The 25,332-nt window shown below is 52.5% G+C and overlaps 2 protein-coding genes and 1 long non-coding RNA gene across 6 annotated transcripts in view; all 3 read left to right on the forward strand.

The window, feature by feature from the left end:
* RAB2A (RAB2A, member RAS oncogene family) overlaps positions 1–4,504 on the forward strand; it is a 34,810-nt gene extending 30,306 nt beyond the window's left edge. For both annotated transcript variants that reach the window (XM_068162454.1, XM_068162453.1), the window contains 2 exons: positions 527–595; positions 4,083–4,504. In XM_068162454.1, coding sequence (XP_068018555.1) covers positions 527–595; positions 4,083–4,178 — 165 coding nt within the window. In that variant the 3' untranslated portion in view covers positions 4,179–4,504. The remainder of the gene's footprint in view (positions 1–526; positions 596–4,082) is intronic.
* A 5,555-nt stretch (positions 4,505–10,059) lies between these two features.
* LOC137453311 (uncharacterized) lies at positions 10,060–15,343 on the forward strand. The gene is made up of 3 exons (XR_010990318.1): positions 10,060–10,360; positions 14,040–14,251; positions 14,948–15,343. It is a non-coding gene; the product is annotated as an uncharacterized lncRNA (long non-coding RNA).
* Positions 15,344–22,997: 7,654 nt separating this feature from the next.
* The window catches only part of CHD7 (chromodomain helicase DNA binding protein 7), a 127,789-nt gene continuing 125,454 nt past the window's right edge, over positions 22,998–25,332 (forward strand). For 2 of the 3 annotated variants that reach the window (XM_068162455.1, XM_068162457.1), the window contains exon 1: positions 22,998–23,506. The gene's annotated coding sequence lies outside the window, so the exon portion shown is untranslated. Of the gene's footprint in view, positions 23,507–24,889; positions 25,034–25,332 lie in introns of those variants that run through there. The other variant, XM_068162456.1, reaches the window with a different exon arrangement.

Below are 25,332 nucleotides of genomic sequence, written 5' to 3' on the forward strand. Positions count from 1 at the left end.
CTCTCCTTTCTGCTCTTAAGATGTTACATTGCCTGTCATGTGCAAGATTAATTAAAGGGTCCTTAAAATTAGGTGAATATTAAATGATAGCATAAGGTTTCATCCAGCAGACAGCATCCTTACATCATCATTGTAAGTACCCTGTGGTTTTATGTTGCTAAGCACTCTAATCTAGAGTGGCCTATTACAAAGATATTAAGGGTAGGGGAAACCATCTGCCACACAATCTATCCATAAGGGTCAGAAATAAATAATTTAGAAGTAATTTATATATCTTTAAAAACCACTTTCCCCCCCCCTGTAATTACTGGACACCAGATTGTGGAATACAGATGTTCTGAAAACCCCAGTTCCTCTCAGCAGCCTGGGAGCCACTGCTGCCTCAGGTTAGAGGATGCTGTTGCCATACCTGTTCTGCTGAGGTCAGGAAGAAAGCTCTTGCACCTCAGACTGGATTCCAATGAGTGCATCTTGAAGGGATTCACTGTGTTTGTGTCTTGTCTTTTCTCCCCCTCCTTTCTTTCAGGCATTTATTAACACTGCAAAAGAGATCTACGAGAAAATCCAGGAAGGAGTTTTTGACATTAATAATGAGGTAACTTTTGGCTCTCTGAACATTTTGTGTGTGTGGCTTATAAATGTTATGAAATCCACCTTCCCTGAAAGGCTGGGCAGGGAACTCTTTGTCTGTTCCTTTTTGGATGGAGAATGGTCTGCCATTGTGATAAAAATGGATTAAAATAAGTGACCCTATCCATCCATGAAGCAGCACAAAATAATATAAATCCCCAAAAGAGAAGGAAATCCACTTTCATCCACTTCTCCATATGGTGTCATCTGTTTGCAAAGATAATTTTCCACTATGTAAATGGGGGAGCATGTTGATATGCCAGATGCACTCCATGAGCTGTCCAGTGTAGGGGAGGGATTGCTTTGAGAGTTACATAAAGAGACTTTTGAAATGTTCCTGGGTTAGGTGCCTGGATTCTGCAGGGAATAAAAGATTAGCCATTTTGCCTGGGCACATTACTGAAATTACAGATTACCCAGGCCTGTCTCTGCTTGGTGGGGGTGGGGAGGTGGAGCAGGGAGCACTTCTGTAATGCAACAGCCTAGAAGGGCCTCTGCTGTCTGTTGAGTTTTGAAATGACAGTGCTGTTGAAAAGCTGCAGCAGTTAGAGGAGGCTCATGGCCATAGAAAAGGCAGGTTTGAATTCAGTGGAGGAGGCTCATGGCCATAGAAAAGGCAGGTTTGAATTCAGAGGAGGAGGCTCATGGCCATAGAAAAGGCAGGTTTGAATTCAGTGGAGGAGGCTCATGGCCAAAGAAAAGGCAGGTTTGAATTCAGTGGAGGAGGCTCATGGCCATAGAAAAGGCAGGTTTGAATTCAGTGGTAGTAAATAGAAACATTCTAAAAGCATAGAAGGGTCTGGGTTGGAAGAGACCTTTCAAGGTCACCTAGTCTAACACCCCTTCAGTGAGCAGGAACATCAGTGACCAGAGCAGGTTGCTCAGAGCTCCAGACTACCTGACCTGGGGCATCTACCACCTCTCTGGGCAACCTGGGCCAGGATCTCACCACTCTGTAAAAAAATTAAAACCAAACAAACAAAATCTTCCTTCTGTCTTGTCTGAATCTCTCTCTTTAATGAAAGCCATCACCCCTTGTCCTGTCACAGCAGACCCTGCTCCAAAGTGTCCCAGATTTTCTTATCAGCCCTTTTAAGCACCGAAAGGCCTCAGAAGGTCTCCCTGAAGCCTGCTCTTCTCCAGGCTGAACAACCCCAATTCCCTCAGCCTGCTCTCACAGCAGAAGGGTTCCAGCCCCCAGATCCTATTGGGATCCTGTGAGCTCTCTTACCATCCACATTAAACTTTACATGGTGTGACTTGTTTCATTTGACAGCATGAAGTGGTCCTTTCTGATGCCACAGTTTGGGGGTTCATGTCCTACATGTCCCTGAATACTGTTACTGAGGTGCTTGGTGAAACCACCTGTGAAAAAGCTGCCCTTCCTCTCAGTTCTGTGTCTGTTCTGTGCCTAAGTGGATTCTCCACCTGGGACTGCCAGCCTGACACGTCTCTTGAGCATGAAGTCCTGGCAGAATTGTTCCAAGAGCAGGGATGGAAGTGGCAGGACTCAAACAGCTTAATAGATTTCAACACAAGATGATTTAGACTATGAGAAATATTGCTGTTAGGACTTCAAAGAGGAACTAATGAGAAGCTTCAGTGGTGTGCAGAGTATTTGCATTAGGAAACATTTTAGCTAGGCAAGACTTGACCAACCATCCTTCAGAGCCCATACTCTGTGTGTTGGTGAAGCCTTTTCTAAATTCAGCTCAGCCCTGAAAAAATTTGCCATTCTCTTTCAGCTTTTTCCTACAGAAAATGCACTCAGCAGTGCAATCTAAATTGGGGAGTAATCAGAGTGTCTGGAAAGGCAGGCTCATTGTATCTGTCGAGTTTCATATAGTAGCTGCCTGCTTTCCTGTGCCTTACGGAGCTCTGATTGCAATCCGCTGTCAAGAGCCAACAGTCCGTGCTATTTATTTGGCTTTATGCCAAGCCTGGCTCCTTGATTCCTCAAGAAGTTGCTATCAGCCCAGAGGGGGCAAAACCAATGAGCCATAGGGCATGCTTTTTATTAAAGAGGAGTCAAAGAGCGAGAAGAAACCACATCAGCTGCTGTCAATAGTGAGCTAGTGCCAGAAACCCCAAGGCTACCGCTGCTGCGGAACAACTGCCAAGCGCTATAAATCTGAGATTTACTGTGACGCAAAGTTTCCTTAAGAGCTTAATTTCTGAAGCTACTGTATTACTTTTCTGAAAAGTGCTGTATTTTTAGGTGAAATCCACTTGAGGGAGCGAGGGTTAAGATAGAAGTGTGAGTTTGATGAATGAAAGAGCCGCGCTGTGTGTGGGTTCTTGGCAAGTCGCCACCGCCTTTCGGGATCATAGAAATTATTGATGACACAGAACACTCGTGTGCCCTTAGCCTCCACAGCTGATTCAACACAGAAAGAAAGGCTGTCTGGAGAGGAAAAGTTTTATATTAAACTATTAAACTAATGGAGGTTTTGGTGGGAGGGGAGAGGTCATCTGTTCTGAGCCTGTGCTTGGGTGTTTTTAAAGCCTTGTGCCAAGTAGTGTTCAGGCAGAGGCCCTGCTCTGTGTTTTCCTGGTAGGAGTTTAAGGCACAGTGTTAAACACAGAGATCAAATTTAAATGACATGGAAAACATCTTCCTTTAAATTATAGGTGTCAAGGACACATTCCTAGGGGGGGGAAACCCCACATTTTTTAATAAGGTATATATTTTTTTTATATGTATACTGGACCTAGAGTACTGTGTCCAGCTCTAGAGCCCCCAGCATAGCAAGGAGATGGAGTTGTTGGAGTGGGTCCAGAGGAGGCCACAAAGGTGATCAGGGGGCTGGAGAGCCTCCCCTGTGTTCATGGGCTGAGTGAGCTGGGGCTGTTCAGCCTGGCAAAGAGAAAGCTCCAGGGAGACCTTAGAGCAACCTTTCAGTACCTGAAGGGGCTGCAGGAGAGCTGGGGAGGGACTTTTGACAAGGGTTTTGTAGTGACAGGATGAGAGGGAATGAATTGAAGCTGGAAAAGGGGAGATTTAGACTGGAGATTAGGAAGAAATTGTTGACAGTGAGGGTGGTGAGACACTGGAACAGGTTGCCCAGGGAGGTCGTGGGCACCTCATCCATGGAGGTGTTGAAGGCCAGGTTAGATGAAGCCTTGAGCAACCTGGGCTGGTGAGAGCTGTCCCTGCCCATGGCAGGAGGGTTGGAACTAGGTCATCTTTAAGATCCCTTCTCAACCCAAACCATTCTATAATCTATGAATGATTGATTTATTATACTTATGGCCTACATTAGGAGAACTTGATAGGTTGGACTCGATGATCCTCGAGGTCTCTCCCAACCTTAGTTACACTGTGAACTTGCTGTGTGGCCTCCTCAAAACAGAACAAGCTTTTCAAGTGTATTCATGTTCTGCAGCCTACTGAACTTCATTTTCCAGTGTATTACCTTCTGAAATCATAACTCTGTTCAACTTCATTTCAGGCAAACGGCATCAAAATCGGCCCTCAACATGCTGCTGCCAACGCAACACTCGCAGGCAATCAGGGAGGACAACAAGCTGGAGGAGGCTGCTGTTGAGCCTGTTTTTACTTTCTAGCTGCCTGGCTGGGGCCTACTAACTTGTTTGTTCACCCTTCCCTCCCCCACCGCCCCGCTCGCCTCCACTTCAGTTCAACTGAGACATGAAACTTGTAAGTTGGTTTCCTGTTGCAGAAGACTTTATCCTTCCAACTCTTGTATAACTTTGAATAAATGGTTAATGTTCACTTCAACCCCAGATTTTGGAGATTGTATTCATACCTATTTACCTTTGATTTCTAGGTCAATTGATGTGATTATTTTTGTTCAATGTTGTCTTGTGCCCTTGGCTACGAACTGAAGTTGTATTAAACACTACAAAGTCATCTTGAGTATTTTAATCAGTTTGTGTAGTTAGGTTTCCCAGCTCCCTGCAGTCACCTAATGTTTAATATTGTAGAGCTGTCCTCCAAAAGGGTTGGGTTTTTTTTTTGGGGTTGTTTTGGGTTTTGTTTGTTTGTTTCCCCCTTTTTTTTTTGGTTGTTGTTGTTGATTATTTTTTTTCCAGGCTATGAAGAGAAGCAGAAGGACTCTTTTAATTCTGTATTTATCACTTTCTGTATATATAGTTTAATAACCTGCTTGGGTGTACTTGCCAAGCTAGAATTCTTTAATGCATTTGCATAAATTCTATACTACTTAGAGCTTAAAAGAAGAACCCTACAGGAGCATTACTAGAAGCTGCTTGGACGCTAAATTTTAAGCCTTTTTGACATTGTTAGCATGTTCATCCTCCCCCCTGCCATTATCCTGAAGTCCAAGAGAAATGCTTAATGTATATTACTAGAGGCTACATACATGCTATCTATTTTAATGCCAAATGTTTGCTGTTTGTTCCACAATTTCCACAGCACCTCTTCAGAAATGGATTAGCTGTTTGCCTTAACGAGTTCTCTAGGTAAAACCAGAGTAGAAGTGGAGGAGGAGTTGATCAGTTTCTAAATGGCACATTCTAAGAACATTAATCTTTACCTTAATGTTTTGGGGGTTTGGTTGTTTTTTTTTCCTCTTCTTCTCTTGTTTACCACTTGATTTCTAGGTATATTTTTCATGCAAGGACAGTTTTTCAACCTAAATGTACAGTGGTTGTGTAAAGTTTTCTTTTAGTGACAACTTGTAATCCTAAATATATGGTAAGCATCTTGTCTATTGTGAAGAGGGTGTGAAAATAAAATCTGCCAGTTTGGAAATCTTGATGAAAATCAAACCTAGAAATGCTTTGGTACTTATTATGGTGGTGGTTGGGGGCAGGGGGAAAGGGGGGAGTGGGAAATGTTGTGCCTCAAATGAAAGGGTTGCACCAGTGCAAAACAGAATCCTGTGGTGAGGTGTTTGTCTGTTAAAGTGCAGAATATTCATGTCCCTGAGGGAACCACTGAGTTTCATCCCATTGAAGCCAACTGCAGATCGAAGGTAACACTGATGCTAGGCCATGCTTCGTGTGTCTGAAAAAATAAAAGGGGTGGGGAAGGGGCAGGAAATGATTGTAAAACTTCTGTCTCACTGGACTGAGCCCTGCAGCACAGCTGGGGATGTGGATCCTTGTGCCAGCTAGTCTTGCTGTCAGAAACACTGGGAGTGAATAAACTTCAGCCTGACAGGTGGCTTCTAGTCCCTCCTGCTTGTTGCCCATGCTGTGTGCATTGGTATGAATGCACTTGAGCTGGGCTGTTGATTTCACCCCTGACATGGGCACACAACCCTTAGGCTCATCTCTAGGGAGTTGGGTTTTATCCCTTTCCCCCTTTGAACCTCGTTTAAAACCCTGTCCATGAGCCTTGCCCACTCATGTGTGAGAATCCTTCTCTGCTTCTCAGACAGCTGAACTCGGTCTGTCCCCAGCAGGCATGGTGCTGCAGAAATGTTCCCCTGATCAGAGAAACCAAAGCTCTGCTGGTGGCACCAGCTCCTGAGCCACACATTCATCAGCTGTGTTTGCCTGTTCCTTTCAGTGTTCAGTGCAGTCTGCCCTGCCACTGAAGGGACTGAAGAAAACACTCCCTGTGCTTCAACCAATCACCCCAGTGCCTTGAAGTCCTTTTTAATTGCCTTTGCACTTCTGTACTCAACCTCATTGCTGCTGTACTCAACCTGTATGACCAGTAATGCATAATAATCAGAGGGCTGTACTGGCCTAGGGAGTTTCCAGGCCCCAGGGAGGGAGCAGACTTCCCTGTGGGGTGGATCTGGCCCCTTCCAACCTAAAGCCACTGTATGATTCTCTGTGCTTCACAAAATGATTCTTTCACAGGTTTCAGTTTTACTTGTGACTGGTAACTTGCTGAGATCTCACATTGAGTTCCATTTGCTGTTGTTGGCTGCATGTTCATAACCAAAGAATTAAAGCATGTATTTGTGCCTCAGCAACTTGTACAGCTCTAAAGCGACTGAGAAATCCATACCAAGGTGCAGTTCCCCTCTGCTCCCAGTTTAGCACATGGTCTAAACCACAGTTCACTTCCAAAGGAGGAAATTTGGAGTGACAAATCCTCCAAGCATGACTTAAGGTTTCCCTCTCTTATTTCTACCTTGGCGTCCTCTTGGATTAACACTTCCCCCTCAATCTCAGACCTCTGTGTTTCTGTGGACTCCAATCATGCTGATTTATTCCTCTGCAAGTTCAGACTCAGCACTGACTGAAGGTAAATGACTGCCCAGGCACTTGCTGATGAGCTGAAATAAGGAGGAGCTGTCTGAAGCCCCTGGCAGGCAGCGAGTGCCCCCCTCCCAGCTCCTGAGGTGTCTCCTTGCTGCTGTCTTGTGCTTTTGGGGACGGAGTTCGTGGTGTTGGTGACTGGCTGAAGAGCCTTCCACTGCAATCTTAATGTGTTGGTGGGGTTAGAAGGGCACAGTTTGCCATGCAGTCCATACAGTTAAGTTGGGAAAGAGATTTCTGCCCTAAGAGTTTACCTGTGACTCTTGGAGCTCTAAATCTGTTCTTGGGAAGAAAGGAGAAAGCTCTTCTCAGTCTCTGAGTTCAGGTGAAAAATAAAAAGGTGTGTTTAAAACAACTTACAGATATCAGAAGAGAATTTGGGGCACTAAATGATCATTTTTGTTAATCATTCTAAATGAGGGGCCTCCCCCCCCCCCAAATGTTTCCAAGTTGTTTCCAGTAGGGCATTGCTTTGGTCTGTGCTGACACCTGAGGGAGCGATTCATCTGGCTGGACCATTCTTCTGGCACTAGAGTGTCCTACTGCTTGCTTGGATTTCTTTGAGGGGGTGTAGGGTGTGGGGTTTTGGTGTTGTTTTCTCCTAAATCAAGTTTCTTGTCTGTAAATCAACTTTCTTGTCCATTTTGCCTTGTGTGGTCTGGTGGGTTCCCTCGTTCAGGCTGAATCCAGTGATGTTTACCACTCTGTGTCTGCTAACGCCTCTGCTGAAGGGAGTTTGCCTGGTGTGGAGTGTTTGCTCTGCGGGTGGAAGGGTGGGACAGAGATACTGTAGAACGGTGAGGGAAGCACTGCCTGGCTTCTGTTAGTTGTCACACATGCCCTGTGTACAGTTGTGCCTGTATGTGGGGGGGGTGTCATTGGCCTGTTCCACTATTGCACAGGAGGAGACAGAGGAGGAGGAAGCAGACTAACAGGTTTTATTTGGCTATCTTAACAAACTGTTTGCTGATGTCATGCTCGGGGGTTGCACATCCTTCGTGTTCCTCCTCCCACCCCCCCCCTCAGCTGGCTGGGTTGCGCTGCGCTGCAGCAGGGTGACTTTAAGAGCAGGCTGTGGTGATTTATTTTCATGCAGAACTGAACTCTCCATTTGTAAATAATCCTGGGCTGCTGCTGTGTAAGTAGCTGCTGAAATGTCTTCGCCGGGGCTGCTGCCTATGAAAGAAACCACAGCGTTGGGCAATAAAAACCTCCTAACAGAACGTTGCGAAAGCAAGGCCACGCCACGGGAGCAGCACGGTGGCTTGGGCAGCTGTCTCCTCCTTTATTATTACTCTAATTTTTTATTTTTTTTTTTTTTTTTTCATTCTTGGGACAGACTTTATTATTTTTGGAACCCTTACAAGACTTATGTTAAATATTGTGGATGATAAGAGGAAACAGACTCTTGGCAAACATGGAAAACCAATTACAGCACATTACCCTACTCCCCTTCCAATAAAGGAGGGGCGAAGCTGAAAGTTTATTCTTTGCTTAGCAGCTGGAGGAGGAGGAGGAGAAAGAGGAGGAGGAGGGGGGGTGGTGGAAAGTGGTTCCTACTTTAGGATTGGCTTGAGGAAAGAGCTTGTCGCTGCAGCAATCTTCCCGCGGGCAGTCCAAACTGGGAAAGGGAAAACCCAAGGAGCTCCCACAGGCAGCTTTACCCTGCCCTCTTGTCATGTGAGCAGGGGGTGAGGAAATCTCTGTTGTGTGCTATCAGGTGTAATGTTCCCTTAACAGCTCTACAGAACTCTGTGGCAGCACAAATGCAGATGACTCAATGCATCAACATGTTTGTGTTTACTAACCCCCCCCCCCCCCAGAATAGTTACCATGTTTAAAATTCCTTCTGTAAAGAGTCAGAGATAAAAATGTTTATTTTGGGCAGAATCTTGTTGGTGGCAGAGGCTCTGGTGGATTTGGTGTCAATTAGAGCAGGGTCTAATTAGCCTTTCTTACTTAAGGCTTTCCAGACTCACTGGAAACCAACTGTTCACTTTTCTTAGACTTAGGATACAAACGGAGGGAGGCAGGAAAATCCTGAGGTGAGAGGACAGCTCAGGAGAGACCAAGGAACAATTCTGACCATTGTCACTGTAACGTTTTCCAAGTGCTAGAATCGTTTAGGCTGGAAGAGAATTCTGAGATCAAGTCCAGCCATGAACCCAGCACTACCACATCCACTGCTAACCCATGTCCCTCAGCACCACATCTACACAGCTTTGAACCCCCTCCAGGGATGGGGACTGCACCACTGCCCTGGGCAGCCTGCCAAGCCCTGGCTCAGTCCTTTCTGGAAAGAAACTTTTCCTAATGTCCAAGCTAAACCTCCCCTGGTGGAATCTGAGGCCATTTCCTCTTGTCGTGTCCTTTGTTACTGTGGAGAAGGTTTCCCTCTCGTAGATGATCCACCAGCAGCAGAAGGGTTCTGTCCAATCACGTAAGGAAAATGCAGTAGCCTCTTAGCCGTGTCTCTGGCAAAGCACCACCTGAGTGGGGTTTTGTTTGTTTGGGCTTTATTTTGAAGGTGGTGTAACTTCATTCCAGCTCTCCAGTTTGATTCAGTTGCTGTGCAAGGCAATGAAGCAGACTTCCTTCAGTGTCAGAGTTCTAAAGTTGTTGAGTCACCAGATCCGTTCAGGACTGCAGTAGAGGAAAAGCCACTGCTGGAACTATTGCTTCATGCGCCCAGGAAGAAGCTTGCTCGCTGCAGGGAGGAGGCTTCTCTGGTTATCTGACAGCCGGGAGCCAGGCTCTTAGAGCCGTCTCCTCTTCCTGCTCCACCAGGACCGCGGCGCCTCTCGGAGGCAGGAAAAGCAGCAATGTGATACTCCCCAGCCTTATCAACCCTTATCAGCTGGATCTGCTGCTTGCTCCAGACTCCACCTTTGCTTGGAAAGGGCTTGCAATTCCATGAGGTAATCCTTCCTCCCAGCGCCGTGGCTCCTTCCGACGACCATGTGCTCGTACCACGGGCCAGGACAGAGGATGAAGCAAGCCAGCCCCGACGCCCATATGCTGTGGCTTCCTCCTGCCAGAGCAGGCTGCCCTTCACGGCTGCCCCTGTGCTGGTAGGAGGCCTGGACAGGAAGGCCTAAACCCTACAGCCCCAGCGAAGCCATTGTCCTCCTCCTGCCAGGGAAGCAGCTGAACCAAGCACCCTGCTCGGGCTTGCCCGCAGCACCAGGGCATGCCCAGGTCTCCAGGGCCTGGCTGTTCGCAATCCGCCACCGGGGAACCCACCGGTGCGAGGTAAAAACCTGTTCGGTTGGCTCCGAGGCTCATGGAAATCTGCCTTTGATTCTAGCTTGGGCTGAGGAGCAGCAACTCTGGACTAAGGTACTCGCAGCGCCTCTTAAACCCAAACAGCGCGGCTGCAGGGGGCTTCAATTAAACGGCTGCAGCTTGGCTTGCGCGGGGGAGCGGGAGGCAGCGGCGGGCTCCGCACGCAGCGGCCCTGACGGAGGATGCCTGCGAGAGCCCTCAAAACCGGGCAGCGCCGCCCTCGCCGCCTCACGGTGCGGAGGTAGGGGCTGTGACTCGTCGCGTCCTAGGGCGCTGGGGCCGGGCCGGGCCGGGGCGCTCTTCCCGCACGGAGCGGACGGGACCGGGGCGGGGGTGAGAGGACGCTGCCCATTGGCCGGCGATGCCCATTGGCCAGCGGCTGCGCCCAATCAGAGCGGTTGCCGTCAGGGGAAGGAAAGCCCGGCCGCGGTGACGTCACGCAGAGGGGGTGGGGCGGGGATCCCCCTGGGGGGCGGTGGGAGGGGCCGGACCGGGCTGGGCTGTACCGGGCCCGGTTGTGCCGTGCTGGGACGTTCCGTACCGTGCCGGGATGTTCCGTACTGTGCCGGTCTGTACGGTCGCCACAGCAACCTCTGCTCCGCGGGGTGGGGTTCGGCTCGCCAGCCGCCCTGGGAGGTGCCGGTCACCGCCGGCTCCTTCTCCCCCGCGGAGTCGCTGCAAGGGGTGAGCCGAGCGACTCGGGCTCCTTCTCCCTGCTGCCCCCGGCCTGTGTGCCCGGAAAACTTGGCTGGGAGCTGCTGTGCGGAAATAAAGACATCTGTGTGTGTGCAGGAGAGACTGGGACCTGTCGAAGCGGGGCCAGAGGAGGCCACAGCAATGCTGGAGGGGCTGGAAGCCCTCTGCCGTGAGGCCAGGCTCAGAGAGTTGGGGTTGTTGAGCCTGGAGAAGAGAAGGTTCTGGGGCATCTTCTAGTGGCCTTTCAGAACTTACTGGGGCTGATCAGAAAGCTGAGGACAGACCTTTTAGCAGGGCCTGTTGGGACAAGACAAGGGATGATGGGTTTAAACTAAAAGAGGGAGATTCAGATTAGATAGAAGGAAGGAACTGTTTACACTGAGGGTGGTGAGAGCCTGGCCCAGGCTGGCCAGAGAGGTGGGAGATGCCCCTGAAACCATTCCAGGTCAGTTTTTTGGGGCCTTTGAGGAACCTGCTCTAGATGTTCCTGCTCAGTGCAGGCAGGTTGGACTAGATGAGCTTTAGAGGTCCCTTTGCCCCCCAGACTGTTCTATGATGTATCACAGTAGCTTGGGGAAATGGATCCCATTTCAACTTCTTATGTTAAAAAGTTACTGCAATGGGGGAAAAAAGACCAAACAGTTTGTTTCACTTCATTTTTTCACTTGGCAAAAGGGTGGAGAAAAGCAGCAGTGAAGGTAAATAGTTTGAGCTGTGAGTGGTTAATCAAACCTTGGTGTCTGTAAATAGTTCTGCAGCACTAGCAACAAATAAACATTTTCAGTTTCCCATCTTCCTGGGTTGTATGCCCCTGCACCTGCCTTCTGTACTGACACTGGCTTCAGGTTTGGCATAAACTGGAGTGCTCTCATCTAGAGGATAAACAAACAGCAAAACAAAACCCAACAAGGTAGAGAATAAAACAAAGGTAGAGAAAATGGAAGTCACCCAGGGCAGGTCACACAGGAATGCATCCAGATGGGTCTTGAAAGGCTCCAGAGGAGACTCCACAACCTCTCTGGGCAGCCTGCTCCAGGGCTCTGTCACCCTCACAGTAAAGAAGTTTCTCCTCGTCTTGAGGCGGAGCTTCTCAGGTTCCAGTTTGTGTTCACTGCCCCTATCACAGGACACCACTGAAAAGAGCCTGGCCCCTTCTTCTTGACACCCACCCCTCAGATATTTGTAAACCTTAATAAGATCTCTCAATCTTCCCCAGACTAAACAGCCCCAGGTCTCTCAACTCCTCATCAGGCAGAGGTTCCAGCCCCTTCATCATCCTCACAGCCTCTGTTGGGCGCTCTCCAGTAGTTCCCTGTCCCTCTTGAACTGGGGAGCCCAGAATTGGACACAAAACTCCAGATGTGGTCTCACCAGGGCAGAGCATATACAGGGCAGTGCTGCTTAACAGACAAGCAGCATCTGAAAGCACATAAAGCCTAATTGATTCCAGACACAAGCAGCCTGGATTTTGTTTCCTCTTATTCCAACTTTCTGACCTTGTAAAAATTATCTTGATCATGTTACAGTAAACCAAGGCCACAGTCTTGCCAAAACTGCCCCCTGTGCCAGCGCTGCCAAGCAGCATGTACAGCACAGACATCCACAGCAGCAGGTCCCAGGGGGGGTTCTTTGTTTTCCTTTTCAGCAGTGAAGCAACAGCCTCACTTCTGCTAAAACCTGGACCTAGGGTTGCATCTTGAAACATGACAAATGCCTACTGAAGCTTGGGTGTGAGCTGGAGGAGAGGTGTTCAAACCTTGCAGCAGTTCAAGCTACTGGGATTTCACTGGATCATAGAATTGTTTAGCTTGGAAAAGGTCTTTAAGATCATCAAGTCCAACCATGAACCCAATACTACCAAGTCTGCTGCTAAACCATGTCCCTCAGCACCACATCTACATGGTTCTTAAACCCCTCCGGGAATGGGGACTCCACCACTGCCCTGGGCAGCCTGGTCCGGGGCTTGACAACCCTTTGGGGGAAGAAATCGTTCCTCATGTTCAGCCTAACCCTTCCCTGGTGCAACTTGAGGCTGTTTCTTCTTGTCAAGTCACTTGGTCCTTGGGAGAAGAGAACAACCCACTCCTGGCTGCAACCTCTTTTCAGGGAGTTGGAGAGAGCCAGAAGGTCTCCCCTCAGTGTTCTTTTCTCCAGGCTGAACGAGCCCAGGTCCTTCAGTTGCTCCTCACCAGCCCTGTTCTCCAGAGCAGCTTTGTTACCATTCTCTGGACCCATTCCAGCGCCTCGATGTCCTTCTTGCAGCGAGGGGAATATGATGTCACACATCAGCTTGCAGTGGTGATACAACAGCAGATGTAACTCAAATACTAAGCCTACCTCTCAAGAAACCCAGCAGCTTTTATGCTTCATTAACTTGGTTTCAAAGAAGTTGGCATCAGTAGGGCTGCCACTGTGTCTGGGGCTTTTTAGTTCCCTTGTCAGCATTTCTTTCCCTCCACAATGCAAAGTGTGTGGTTTGTAGCCTGTGCAGTGCTCTGACTCAAAAGTCCTGCTGGGCACCCACCTCACCTAGGTTTGAAGGATGGAGATGAGTGCTGACACTGTTGTCTCTATCTTCTAGCCCTGGTGAGACCACCTGCAACACTGTATGCAGTTCAGAGCTCCCCAGTATAAGAGAGACAGGGATCTGCTGGAGAGAGTCCAGGGGGTGACTGGGGGACTAGGACATCTCTGCTGTGGAGAAAGGCTGAGAGCCCTAAGGGCTGTGCAGTCTGGAGAAGAGAAGGCTGAGAGGAGATCTGATCAATGTCTATCAACAGCTGAGGGGTGGGTGTCAGGATGAAGGTGCCAGGCTCTTTCTGATGGTGCCCAGTGATAGGACAAGGAACAAAGCTGGAACCCAGGAGGTTCCACCTCAACATGAGAAGAACCTTCTTTACTGTGAGGCTGCTGGAGGCCTGGAACAGGCTGCCCAGAGAGGTTGTGGAGTCTCCTCAGGAGACCTTCAAAACCCTCCTGGGTGTGTTCCTGTGTGACCTGCCCTAGGTGATCCTGCTCTGGCAGCAGGGTTGGCCTGGATGATCTCCAGAGCAGCCTTCCAACCCCTGTCACTCCGGGATTCGGTGAATCTAGCAAGGGTTTGATGACTTTCCTGCACAGCTGTGGGCAAGGTTCAGGTACAGCCCTGCCACCTCAGGAGCTGTGATACGATCTGTGCTCTCGGTGCAGAAAACACAGCATGTTCTGGCTTGTGTTGGCTGCAGAGCCCAAACAATTGGCTTCTTGCTCTGAAGCTCTGCCACTGCTCGACGTCAGCCTGCAGCCTACCAAGTGTGACCTGTGGCACTGTGGATGCAGCTCACGTCCCCTCCCTCCTCTGCAGCCACGGCATGAAGGCACCAGGGCTTGCTGCCTTCGCTCAAGGAAGAGGCTTCTGCTCAGCTGCCAAGAATGTCCAAGTAAACAGAACGATTGTGTAAGTTGTTTTAATACCCAAAGCATAAACAAACTTGTGCAGAGGAAAGGTGAGTTCCTGGGCAGGTTCCCAGGGGAGTTCCCTCTGCACAGCAGAGCTGAGCTGTTCCTCTGTGAGGATATTAGGAAGAAATTCTTGACAGGGAGGGTGGAGAGACACTGGAACAGGTTGCCCAGGGAGGCTGAGGATGCCTCCTCCCTGGAGGTGTTTAAGGCCAGGCTGGATGAGGCCTTGAGCAACCTGGGCTGGTGGGAGGTGTCCCTGGCCCTGGCAGGGGGGTTGGAACTAGATGACCTTTAAGGCCCCTCCCAGCCTATACCATTCTATGATTCTATGATAAGACAAACTCTAGATATTGATACAGGACAGGAGCAGAGAGGGTGCAGAGTGGAGGTGCCTGCTGCTGCTGGTGGTGCTTTAGCACTGAGCTGGGGCTCTAGGTTTACACACTGCTGTAGTGAACATCTTTGCTTTCACATCGTGTCAGACAGGTGGTGAGCATGCAGGATCTCATGGAGCCAGGTCTCACATGTCTCCTGCAAATGCATGCATGAAGTGAGCGTTCCTTCACCTGGGAGCTGGTGGTAGAAGAGCACATTTTGTTAAATTAGGCTTTCAGTGTGTTCTTTGTGGGGTTCAGTGAATGGTGCTTGCTTTAAACACTCTGCTGATCAAACCCTCCTTTGTTTCTTGCAGGGGGGGTGCTGCACAAGGGTTACACTGGACTGTGAGACACTGAGATCATCCAGGTAAGCTGAAGTGCTCAGGTTTGCTGTCTGAACCTCACACTTCCTGCCTGTCCCAGCACCCACAGCGATCACTGCAGGCTGCAGCAGGAGTGTGTTCTCCTTTCCCTCCCTCTTATGCTGTTTCCATAGAGTATTGATTCACATTCAGAGCTTTGGCCCTTAAAGTGTTCTGTGCCAGTGAGATCAGGAGCAGGGCTGACAACATCACTGCTCCATCGCAGCAGAACTCTTCCACAAGCTTTGAACTTGACTATGTATGAGACCATTTTCTGATGTGCCTGAAACAGGGGGAGGCACAACTCATCTTGCTTTTGCTCTGAATAAATGTACATAAATGATTTTATTTCTGTCCTCATAGCCTTCTGAAACCCACTTTTTCCATGCATGCCCTTCTGGAGGCAGACTCTGTGATTGTATCAAGGTGAGGCTCAACAGGGCTCTGGGCAGCCTGATCTAGTTGAGGATGACCCTTGATTACTGCAGAGGGGGTTGGACTGGATGACCTTTGGAGGTCCCTTTCAACCCAGACCTGTGAGAGGAGAAGACAGAAAGGGAAGGAGAATAGAATCCACCATGCTCTGCAGTAAGGCACCAAGATATCACTGTGCTAAGTGCAGTGTAAGGAAACACCAGGAGCAATATGGGTTGGTGTAATGCACAGCACAGTTCTGAAAGATCTCAGTTGCCCCAGGCTGGGAGGGTGGTGACCACTATGAATGGTAACCCAGAACTTAAAATGATTTAAATCAAGGCTAAACAACCACCAGTTTCTTGGGGAGATCAAGGGAGGTGGTTGGAGGGAGAGTTAGAGACTTGGAGCATGCAAAGCTGCGGCAAAGTGCAATGCTCTCTTAGGATTTATCAATAGGTGGCATATGTAAGTCATCCAGAAAGAGGTAGAGAGGGCTCCATGAGCACTGCTGAGGCCTCAGCTGCAGAGCTGCCTTCGGTTTCCTGTTCTCTGCTGGAAAATGAAGTGCAGGACAGGGTGAGAAAAGAGAAGGGATGCAGAATATAAGAGGGAAGGTAAAGGAAGGGAGAGAGTTGAGCATGGAAAATCATTTTTGGAGGGAATTGGATCAATTTCCCAACATCTGAAAGGTCTGAAGAGGTTTGATCAGCTGTGGTTTTTTGAATGCTGAGGGCAAGGTGAGCTAAAACAGATCTGCAGAGAGGGCAACTATCTCAGACTGGCTATCAGGAGGGTGGGAGGGTGATTTAAATGGGATATTGGGAGAGGCAGGCGAGATGCAACAACAACTTGGAAATGGTTACAGTGAAATACCAGAACAAGCTGCTTAGGAAGTTCAGATATCTGCTCCACAGAGGGCTTCTGAGAACAGGTTAGACAAACATCTGCTGGGGATTGTCTGGGGCTACTTTATCCTCTCTTTGTGCAGCCGGGGGGGACCAGATGGTCTCTTCAGATCCCTCTCAGTCCTCTTCCTAGAAGTTTACCATGCAGAGAGGGGAGTGGACCTGAGTTTAAGGAGAACACAGCACCGTCCTGTTAGCTGATCCCCTTTCAGAACAGAGCAAGAATCAGAGGGAAAGCAGATCAAACTCGTGTGGGACAGTGAGGCGTGGGGGTGTTCGCTGTTGACTTGCCATTTGAGGAAGCATTCACCCAAAAACAGAGGGGAAAGTGATACAGCTGAAGACGTTTAAGGTGTTCCTCACGGCATTTCCAGTGTGGCAGGGGCAAGAAGCAATTCTAAATGCAGTTTTAAATGATATTTCTTTTTTGGTGAGCATTAAGTAGTAAACACGAGAGGTTTGCCAGCGTTGTCCAAGGATGTTATGAGTCTGTGTCTGGCCGTGGGGTTGTAAATTGCCTCCCATTTTTAAGGCAACCCTCGTAGGTATTTCTGACCCTCTCCAAGAATCTCACACCCAGGTGCTCCTTGCATGTGCAAACCCAGGAATCTCATCCTGATGGCTCACTCCTGCTGCCTGGTCCGCAGAGGGAGCAAGTTACTCGCTCCCTGCTCTGCCAAAGCTTGAAGGGAAGCGGAACGGAGCCGTGACCGTCGGTGCCTCGTTCCTCAGCAGGTGAACCCGGGGACAGCAGCGGCGTTTCCCTGCCTCCCCTGGGCTGGGGGTTGGGAAGTTCCAGCGCAATGTAGCTGCTGTGGAAAGTCGTGCTCAGAGCGAGGAGGAGCCGGTGACCTCTCGGCGGGGCAGATCCCATTTTACAGGCGGCTCTGAGGCAGGGTGGAGCCGGCGAAATGAACTTTGTGTTTAAGAAGGAAGTGCCGGTGGTGGCAGCTGGGGTTGCTAAGCAGACGAGCTGCCCTGTTTTGATGTCAGCTGATAGTTTGGTCGGGTGTGTGACTTCACTCTCAGATATGATGCCTTCCATTTATTGAGGACAAAGGTCAGAAGTTATCGGCGCTGGGGTTGTCTCTCCGTGTACGAGGAGGCAGGTTCTGCTCAGCCGGCCAAGATGGAAATGGGAGTCCCCAGCGCCGCTCCTGCACCGGGAGAACAAAACCCACCCTGGAACTGTCACTTTGTGTCATGGCCCAGGAGCAAGCGGCCTCAGGAGCAGGAGCTCGTGGAGCAGGTCAGGTCCTGCTGTTGCTCCATTTTTTACAGATTCACATTGGGTGGGAAGGGACCCTCAAAAGTCATCTTGTCCAACCCCCCTGCACTCAGCAGGGACATCTCCAACTAGAGCAGGCTGCCCAAGGACACATCAAGTCTGACCTTGAATGTCTCCAGGGATGGGACCTCAACCACATCCCTGGGCAACTTGTTCCAGTGTTTCACCACTCTGTGCAGAACTTCCTCCTGATGTCCAAGCTAAACCTGCCCTGCTCCAGTTTCAAACCATTGCCTCTCATCCTATCACTCCAAGCCCTTCTAAACAGTCCCTCTCCAGCCTTCCTGTAGGTCCCTTTTAGATACTGAAATGCAGCTCTAAGGTCTCAGAGCCTTTTCCAGGCTGAACAGCCCCACCTCTTTCAGCCTGTCCTGCCTACCAGTGTGCCTTGTCTGCAGTGGGAATGGGGACAGGGGAGCTGAGGTGAGGTGAGCAGTCAGGCACTGGCCTGTTAGATGAGCATTCAGATGGAGACCAAAGTGATCGTGCCTCTTTCTTCAGCAAACTAAGCAGTGAGTCCCTTAGGGAAGGAGAGTGAGCTCTGTGTCACCTCTGTGCCACTCCAGCCTGCCAGCTGCCTGGGCTGTCCTGGCAAAGTGGCAGCACCCGGGCAGCATTTGAGCCACCTGGGGAGCAGAGCACAGGCAGGGCTGGGGCAGCTGCCCGCAGCTCTGTGTGTACCCACACAACCCACACTGACAAGTCACAGTTTGCTGTCTCAGTTGGCATTGCTACCTATTCCCCCCTGACAGCCTGTGTGAGGTCCTGAAGTTAGGCTTGAGGGAGCTGCTGGTTGTTGTCCTTGTTCTGGAAGAGATGACTGTACCAGGAAACTTCCATGGGGCAGAATGGATTTGGGCAGCAGCATTAATTCTTCTTGCCGCTGTTGGATTCCCAAGGGGTGAGGCAGCAGCCAGCGCTGATGTCTCTCTGAGAGCTTTGCCCCTACAAGGCCTGGCAGGTGAGAGGCATGTGGACAGGAGCTGCTGGAGCTTGCTGCCCCCCTGCTTTTCTGGTTCAGCTCCTCGGTGAAGGAGTTCCCAGCCGCAGAAGTGGCTGTTTGGGCCGGTTCCAGCTTTTGTCACTCCAGCTGGCTTGAGTTTCAAAAGACAAACCAACCAACCCACCTCCACAAGTGTCTACCCTGGCTTGCCCTCTGTTCCCTTAGCATGCTGGTGCCACAGGGTGGCTCCTTGCAGCACTTGTGTTTCTGGTGCTTCTTTAGCTTCTCAGCTGCAATGTTGAGGTTGCTCTTTCGGATGGGAGTCTGCTGCTTCCTGGTGCTAACCCAAATCCACATGCCCTGGCTGCTGCAGCAGGCTGTGTGCTGCAGAGCCGTTTCTCCCGAGAAAAGAACAGGGAACATTGTTTGCCTTTAGCAGATGGGGACTTGGTGAAAATCTGTGCCCCTTTGGCTGCTTTGCCCTCCTGCTCTTGTGTGCTTCCCACTGCTGCCTGATTTTTGAGAGACTCTGAGCAAAACTTTCACTTGTGAAAGCAGAAGGAACCGTTTGTCTTTTTCACTTTGTCTGGCTGAAACAACCTTCAGAGATGAATAAAACCTGAGTGTGTGTCAGGGTCCTGCGACTGGGGAGCTGCTTCCTGCCAATCATGGGACACAACCTGATGCCTCAGCTCAGCTGAGGCCACAAAATGGCATCCTGAATGCAGAGCCCGAAGTGCTGGGAGGGGGGCAAGATATTCCAAGCACAAGCTTGGGCTCCTGCATCAGTTTCAAGCCTCTCCTTGCACAAAGAGAAGTAAAGTCTGTGAGATGAGAAGTTGTTGAGGTTTGGGTACATCTGTACAGAATTTCCTTGGGAGCTGCAAGATCCTTCATCAAAGCTAAAAAGCCTTTGGAGGGAGCCAGCTGGAGGGGATGGCAGGAGCACAGGCACTCTCTGCCAGAGCTGGTGCCCGGTTTGGCCCATGGCAGTGCCGAGCAGGTGAGGAAGCAGATGTCCTTCACAGAGCTTCTCTCCAGCGGGACAGGCTGCTCTGAGCTCTCCGTGCACAACCCTCGGCACCAGCAGCTCTCAAGCAAGCTGAGTCCCTGGGCTGGCTTGCCAGAAATGAGGCACAGGCTGCCTGGTGGCCTGAAGGCTACCTGTGCACACTGTGCACTCACAGCATCGTCAGGAGTCATCTGCCACCTTCACAATGTCAGCGTCTAGACTCCAAGATCACATTTCACTCATTGCCTGTTAAAACAGACGCTGGTTCTCCCGAGTCTCCTGAATAAACAACCTTCCTGTGTGTTTTCCTGTGACACCAAGTCATTTGCATTTGGTAACGCTGATGTTTTCAACCACGAGTCAACGCCACCCAGTCCCCTCCATGCTCAGCTTCTTGTGGAGCTCGCTGAGGGATCTCTGCCTCGCGATGCCTGTCACACAGAGTGACTTGCTCAGCTCTGCACAAACTCTCCCCACCTCCAAAGGTTACCCAGCAGGGTGAAGTGTAGCAATTCCTCGGGGTTTTGTTGGTACACATCCCCTTGCTCTGCAACTGCTGTTGAAATTCTCAGCCATCAATGCAAATGCTTCCTAATCTGCCAGCCAAATGGCTGCCCACATCAGGTGGATCACTTCATCCCAACAGCTCACAAATGGCTGGGTGGCTACAAGAGAATTTTCATCCCTGTCATCTCTTGGATATTTTAATAAGCTGCTACCAATAAGGTTAATTATGAAGACTGCCCTGTTGGTGTTTGCTCACTGTCCTGCAGAGTGATGGTTGATCACTTGGGGAGTTAGGACTTGCTCTGTGGGGGGCTGGCTGAAGCACCAGTCCTGCTTTCAGGACTTTGTAGCAGCCACACCACGATGTGTTTCATCCATGTGTGGTACCAGTGTGAACACATCCCGCACCTAGCCATGCCCCACCTCGGAGCACTTTTCCTTCCTCTCCATTTCCCAGTGTGGCTGAGGAGCTGGAGAGCAGCTGTGACTCTGCCTGTTGCTGTGAAAGTGACATTTGCAGATTCTGCTTCTTCTGATGTTGGACAACGTTGGGAGACTCCCTCCACCTTTTTATTACCCAGGTGGTGGTGAGCCAGCTGATTTCACAGGCCACCGCCAGGAGGTGATTTATGGGACCCAAGGAGCTGGTTCTGTGTCTCCAGCCAGAGGCATGCACTAGAGACTGGAGTATTTTTCTTCCCTTGGCACAAACATTTAACTAAGCACCTCCACACATCCCCCCTCATTGCTGGTGCCATAATTTCCTCTTGTTTTAAGGAAATGCTACGTTTCTTTGACATCTTACCCTGTCACCACGATCTTCTTTAAACACTTTTCATGCTTGGAAACTTTACAGTCGTGATTTCTGCTCAGCGAGAAACTGAAAGGAGTTGTAGAGGGAGCACTGGGGCTGCTGGCAGTTGGTCTCAGAATGAGTTTCTCCAGCCCTTAAATCTTGGAGAACTCAAATCTTTGAAAGCAAGGGGAGTTCCAAGGTGAGTTTAGGTTACACCAGGGTGCTTGGCTGCCAGATGAGAGGAGCAGTTAAAGGGTACACACAGGAAAACAGAGTCGAGGGTGTTTCTGGGCTGTTTACTCCCTGGTCTGTCAACATAGTGCAAGAGAAAACTGAAACTGGTTACATTCGGTAACTTGGGAGGACCCTGCTGTGCATGTTGTGCTTCCCCCCCACACCCCCAAAGTGGAGAAATATGCACATTAAAAATAGAACGATCATAACCCGAGCAGATTTGGTGAAGGTGCACTTAGGGCATGTGCTGCTTTTTAAAATGCTATTTCCACTTTCTATTTTTAACTTTATGGAAGACCACGGTGGGGAACAGGGAGCGTATTCTACCGGGCTGTCAGCTCCTCGACACGCTTTCCAGCTGAAAGCCTGGGACAGCATCACCTCCCTGGTGGCTGGCCCCTCTCTGTGTCACCCTGTGGGCCTGGCTGGTGACACCTCTCCATCTGCCCTTCTCCCCAAATGGTGCTTTCCCCCCTAAACCCAAGGGAGATCGAGTAGGCCTAATGGGAACAACACGAGCTGGAAGAGTTTTGGGCTTCCTCTGCAGGAGCCTGAAGTATCTCTAGCCATGGTGGTCCTCATGACACTGATGTGGATGGAGCTGACAACCCAAAGAGGGAGAGGAGCTTTTGACATTGGTGTTGTCCATGTCCATTTCCCAACACAAAAAGCTCTGTGAGACCCCTTGGAAACACCTTCTCTCCTTCCCATGGAAGAGGTTTGCTGCTGTGGGTGCAGCAAACAGCCCCCAAAAGGGGCCGTGAGAGCTCCTGCCCAGCAGCAGATGCCTTTTGCTTTGCCCCTCTCCAACCTGCTACAAAAAACGATGGTTAAAAGTTATCTCCGTGGAATGACTCGCAGAAAACTGCTGTAACGTGGAGCACTGGGTTCGCACTTTTAATCTCTTGATACTTTTAAGACGCTTATTTCGTTTCCAGAGCGATGCGGGGAGGACCGTTAAGCGGGCTACTGGTAATCACTTTTGGGTGGGATTTCTCTAATTTGCTTACGGAAGGAGTTTGTTTCGTTTTGTATCACGAATTTGAATGCATCGCTTACAAACAGAACGGCAGCAGGGGCTCGGCGGATCTCCCGCTCCCGGATCTGGTGCTGGTCCTTGATCTGGTCCCGCTGCCGGTCCCAGCGGGGCGGGGGTTGAGCGGCGGCGGGCGGGCAGCGTTTAATGGCCGCTTCCCTTTGCAGACCCGACCCGCTCGGGACAAAGTCCACCCGAAATCGTGGACTCGAGCGGTCCTACCAGCCCCGCTTGGCCTCGCCCCGGCTGCCGGGAGAGGAGCAGCGGGCGGGGACGTAGTGTCCTCGCAGGGGACCGGGATCGGGGCAGGCCGCGGGGGACCGGGCAGCGTTCCCCGGCTGCTTCTCGGTTTCACTTCGCCGCCGCGTTTGGGAAGTTTGAAGCGCAGCGGTGACACAGCGACACCCCCCCACATCCCCCTTCCCTTCTCTTCTCTCCTCCTCCTCCCGGGCTTCACCGGGAGTTTCCCGGGACGGCGCTAACCATCCCCCCCAAACCCCCACCCGCCTCCCAGCCCCGGTGACCGGCAGCAGCCGAGGCGGAGCAGCCGGGGAGGCGCTGGGGAGGCGCACGGAAGCCACCGCCGGCCCCCGCCCCGCCGCAGCGCTTCCTCCTCAAGGTGGCGGACCGGGTGCGGGGCGGTTGGTGCCCCCCTCCTCCCGCTCCCTGCTAGGGTTTGGGGGGGTTTATTTTCCCTGTTTTTAGGGTTTTCCCCCCCCGCTTCGCTCCTCGTTGCATAAATTATGCCGGGCGGGGCGGTGACGTCGCGGGGGGCGGGGCTCTCGACAGCGCTCGCCCCCGGGGAGGGGGCGGTGTCGGGGGCGCGCCTTGTGGCGGCGGGAGGCGGCGGGGGCGGGCGGGCGCAGGGGGCGGCAGCCGCCTGGCTGGTGTCGCGCTCGGCTCGGCTCCGGCGGGCGCGCTCCCTCGCTCGGGAACTATCGGATTAAACTTGAATCGAGTGAAATTACACAAAGGAGCGAAGCGGAGCCGGGACCCGGCGGAGAACCCGAAACTACCCGAGACCCGCGCTGACCTCTTCTTCTCCCTTCCCCACCCTTTTTTTTTTTTTTTTCCTTCTCTCTCAACCCCTCCTTCACCCGCCCGCCCCGGTCAGGGATCTCCCCCACCCACCCCACCACCCCTCCCCATCCTCCCCTCTTAGCCCAGCCCTGGTGTGAGCGAGCAACTCCGTGTGTGTGTGCGGGGACCCGCACCCCGCCTCACCCCCTCCCCAACCCCCCCCTTCCCCGACCGGCGGCACCAACTCCGGAGCGTGTCCCCTCCTCCTCCCCGGCCCCTCGGCGGAGGGCAGCGAGGGAGCGAGCGGGGGACACCGGTCCCCGACGGCCCCCCGACGGCCACGTACCGGCCCGGTGAGTGACCCAGGAAGGGAGGAAGGGCAGGAGGGCGGGCAGGGCGCCGGCCATGGAGCCGAGGGCTGGCGGCAGGTCTCCGATCCCCGGCGGAGCGGCGCGGAGCTGAGCAGGGGGTGCTTACTGCCGGTGGTGGCCCTGGGGGTCGGTGTGTGTGTATATGGGGGGGATGCTGCCCCCCGCCGCGGCTCCGGGCGAGGCGGGGCGGCGGGCGCTGGGGGGTGGGGGGTGTCTCAGCGGGGCACTTCCCCGGGTGTAAATGGCTTTTTGTTGTGCTGCGGCCGGCCGGCCGCCTGCCTCGCCTCGGGGGAGGGGAGGGCACCGGGGAGAGCCGGAGCGGCGGCGCCCCTTCCCCTTCCTTTCCTTCTTCCTCCTCCTCCCCTCCCCGCCAGCCGCTCCTCTCCGCAAGTTTGGAAGGTGACTAAAAATCCGGGAAAAGTTGAGCGGAGCGGCGCGGCGGGGGCGGCGGGGCCCAGCGGCGGCCCGGGGCTGGCCGCGGGAGCGCTTCCCCCGCTGACCACGCTGACGGCTGCCGGCGGCACAACAAGCGCTAACAAAGTGAGGGCGCTTCCCCGCCGCGCACGGCCCGGCTCGGCTCGGCCCGGCCCGGCCCCGCCCCGCCCGACACCACCGGCACATGGGTCGGCGGGGGCCGGTGCCGGGCCGCGGCGGGGGCACCCCCAGCGGAGGCCGGGCGGTGGGTGGCGGCGGGCGGCAGGAAGGCGGGCGGGGAGGAGGAGGAGGAGGAGGAGGGAGGCGGGAGCACGAGGTGCTGCTCCGGCCGCCGGTGCGTGCGGCGGTGCTTCTGGGGTGGGGGGGAGGCGGGTTGGAACCGTCCTGTCCCGGTACCGGGAGAGAGGGGGCAGGGGGCGGCCGGCGCTCTTCGGCGGCCGGAGAAGAAAGAGGAGCGGGGGGGCGGGGAGGGAGGGGACGGGAAGGACGCTACCTAAGGCAGCCGGAGTGGTGCCGGCGGTCGCCGCATAATAGGGGCTTCACCCCACGCCGGGCACCTCTGGGCTCCGCCGGTGCGGGGTCCGGGCGGAGGGGTGTGGGTGCTGCCGCCGCCACTGCGCACATGGGGTCGGGGCTGGGGCGCTCACACACCCCCCGCTCCACCCCCCCACCTCCCCCCATAGCTCCGTTCTGGGCCATTTCGAGGGTGAGAGGGGGAAAAAAAAAGAAGGTGGTTTGAGGCCAAGCGGTCATGGCGCGGGGTGCGTGGTGCTGGTGTGGGGAGTTCGGTCGCGGTGGGGTCGGCGGGGCCGGGGCGGGGGGAGCAGAGCAGGGCCGGCAGGGAGCGGAGCGGACAGCGTGTGTGTGTGTGTATGTGTGTGTGTGAGTGTGTGCGGCGGCGGGGGGAGGGGGGCAGGGTTGTTAGTGAGTCTCAGGGAGAAGGCGCTGCAGGCAATGAGCAGCCATCATTACATTGCCTTCATTTATCCCGGTAGCGTTACATCGGGGGACGCGCTCCCCACGCCGGGGGAGACCCGCAGGGTTCGCCCCGAGCCGCCGGAACAGCCTTGGCGGGTGGGTGTCCGGGGATGGGGATGGGAAAAGGGGATGGGGAAGGGAGGGGGTGGTTCAGGGAGCCTGGGAAAAGGGGGTGGCTGTGGGGCAGGGGTTGGAAATGGAGCCGGTTTCCTCGGCTGGCTCCGACAGCCCGCTCACGCCCGGGCTGAAAGTAGTTGTTTTTTAAACAGACAATGGACAAAAGGAAAGTGGCGATGCCCGGGAGTTCCCTGCCCGGGGCCGGGGCCGCTCGGCGCGCCGGCAACTCTCTCGCACTTCCCCACTTTCTGCCTTTGTTTTCGTTTGGAAAGGGACAG

This window comes from Melanerpes formicivorus, unplaced genomic scaffold (assembly GCF_026170545.1).
Source record: "Melanerpes formicivorus ecotype bairdi unplaced genomic scaffold, bMelFor1.0.p_v2 SCAF_65, whole genome shotgun sequence".
NCBI lineage: Eukaryota > Metazoa > Chordata > Aves > Piciformes > Picidae > Melanerpes > Melanerpes formicivorus.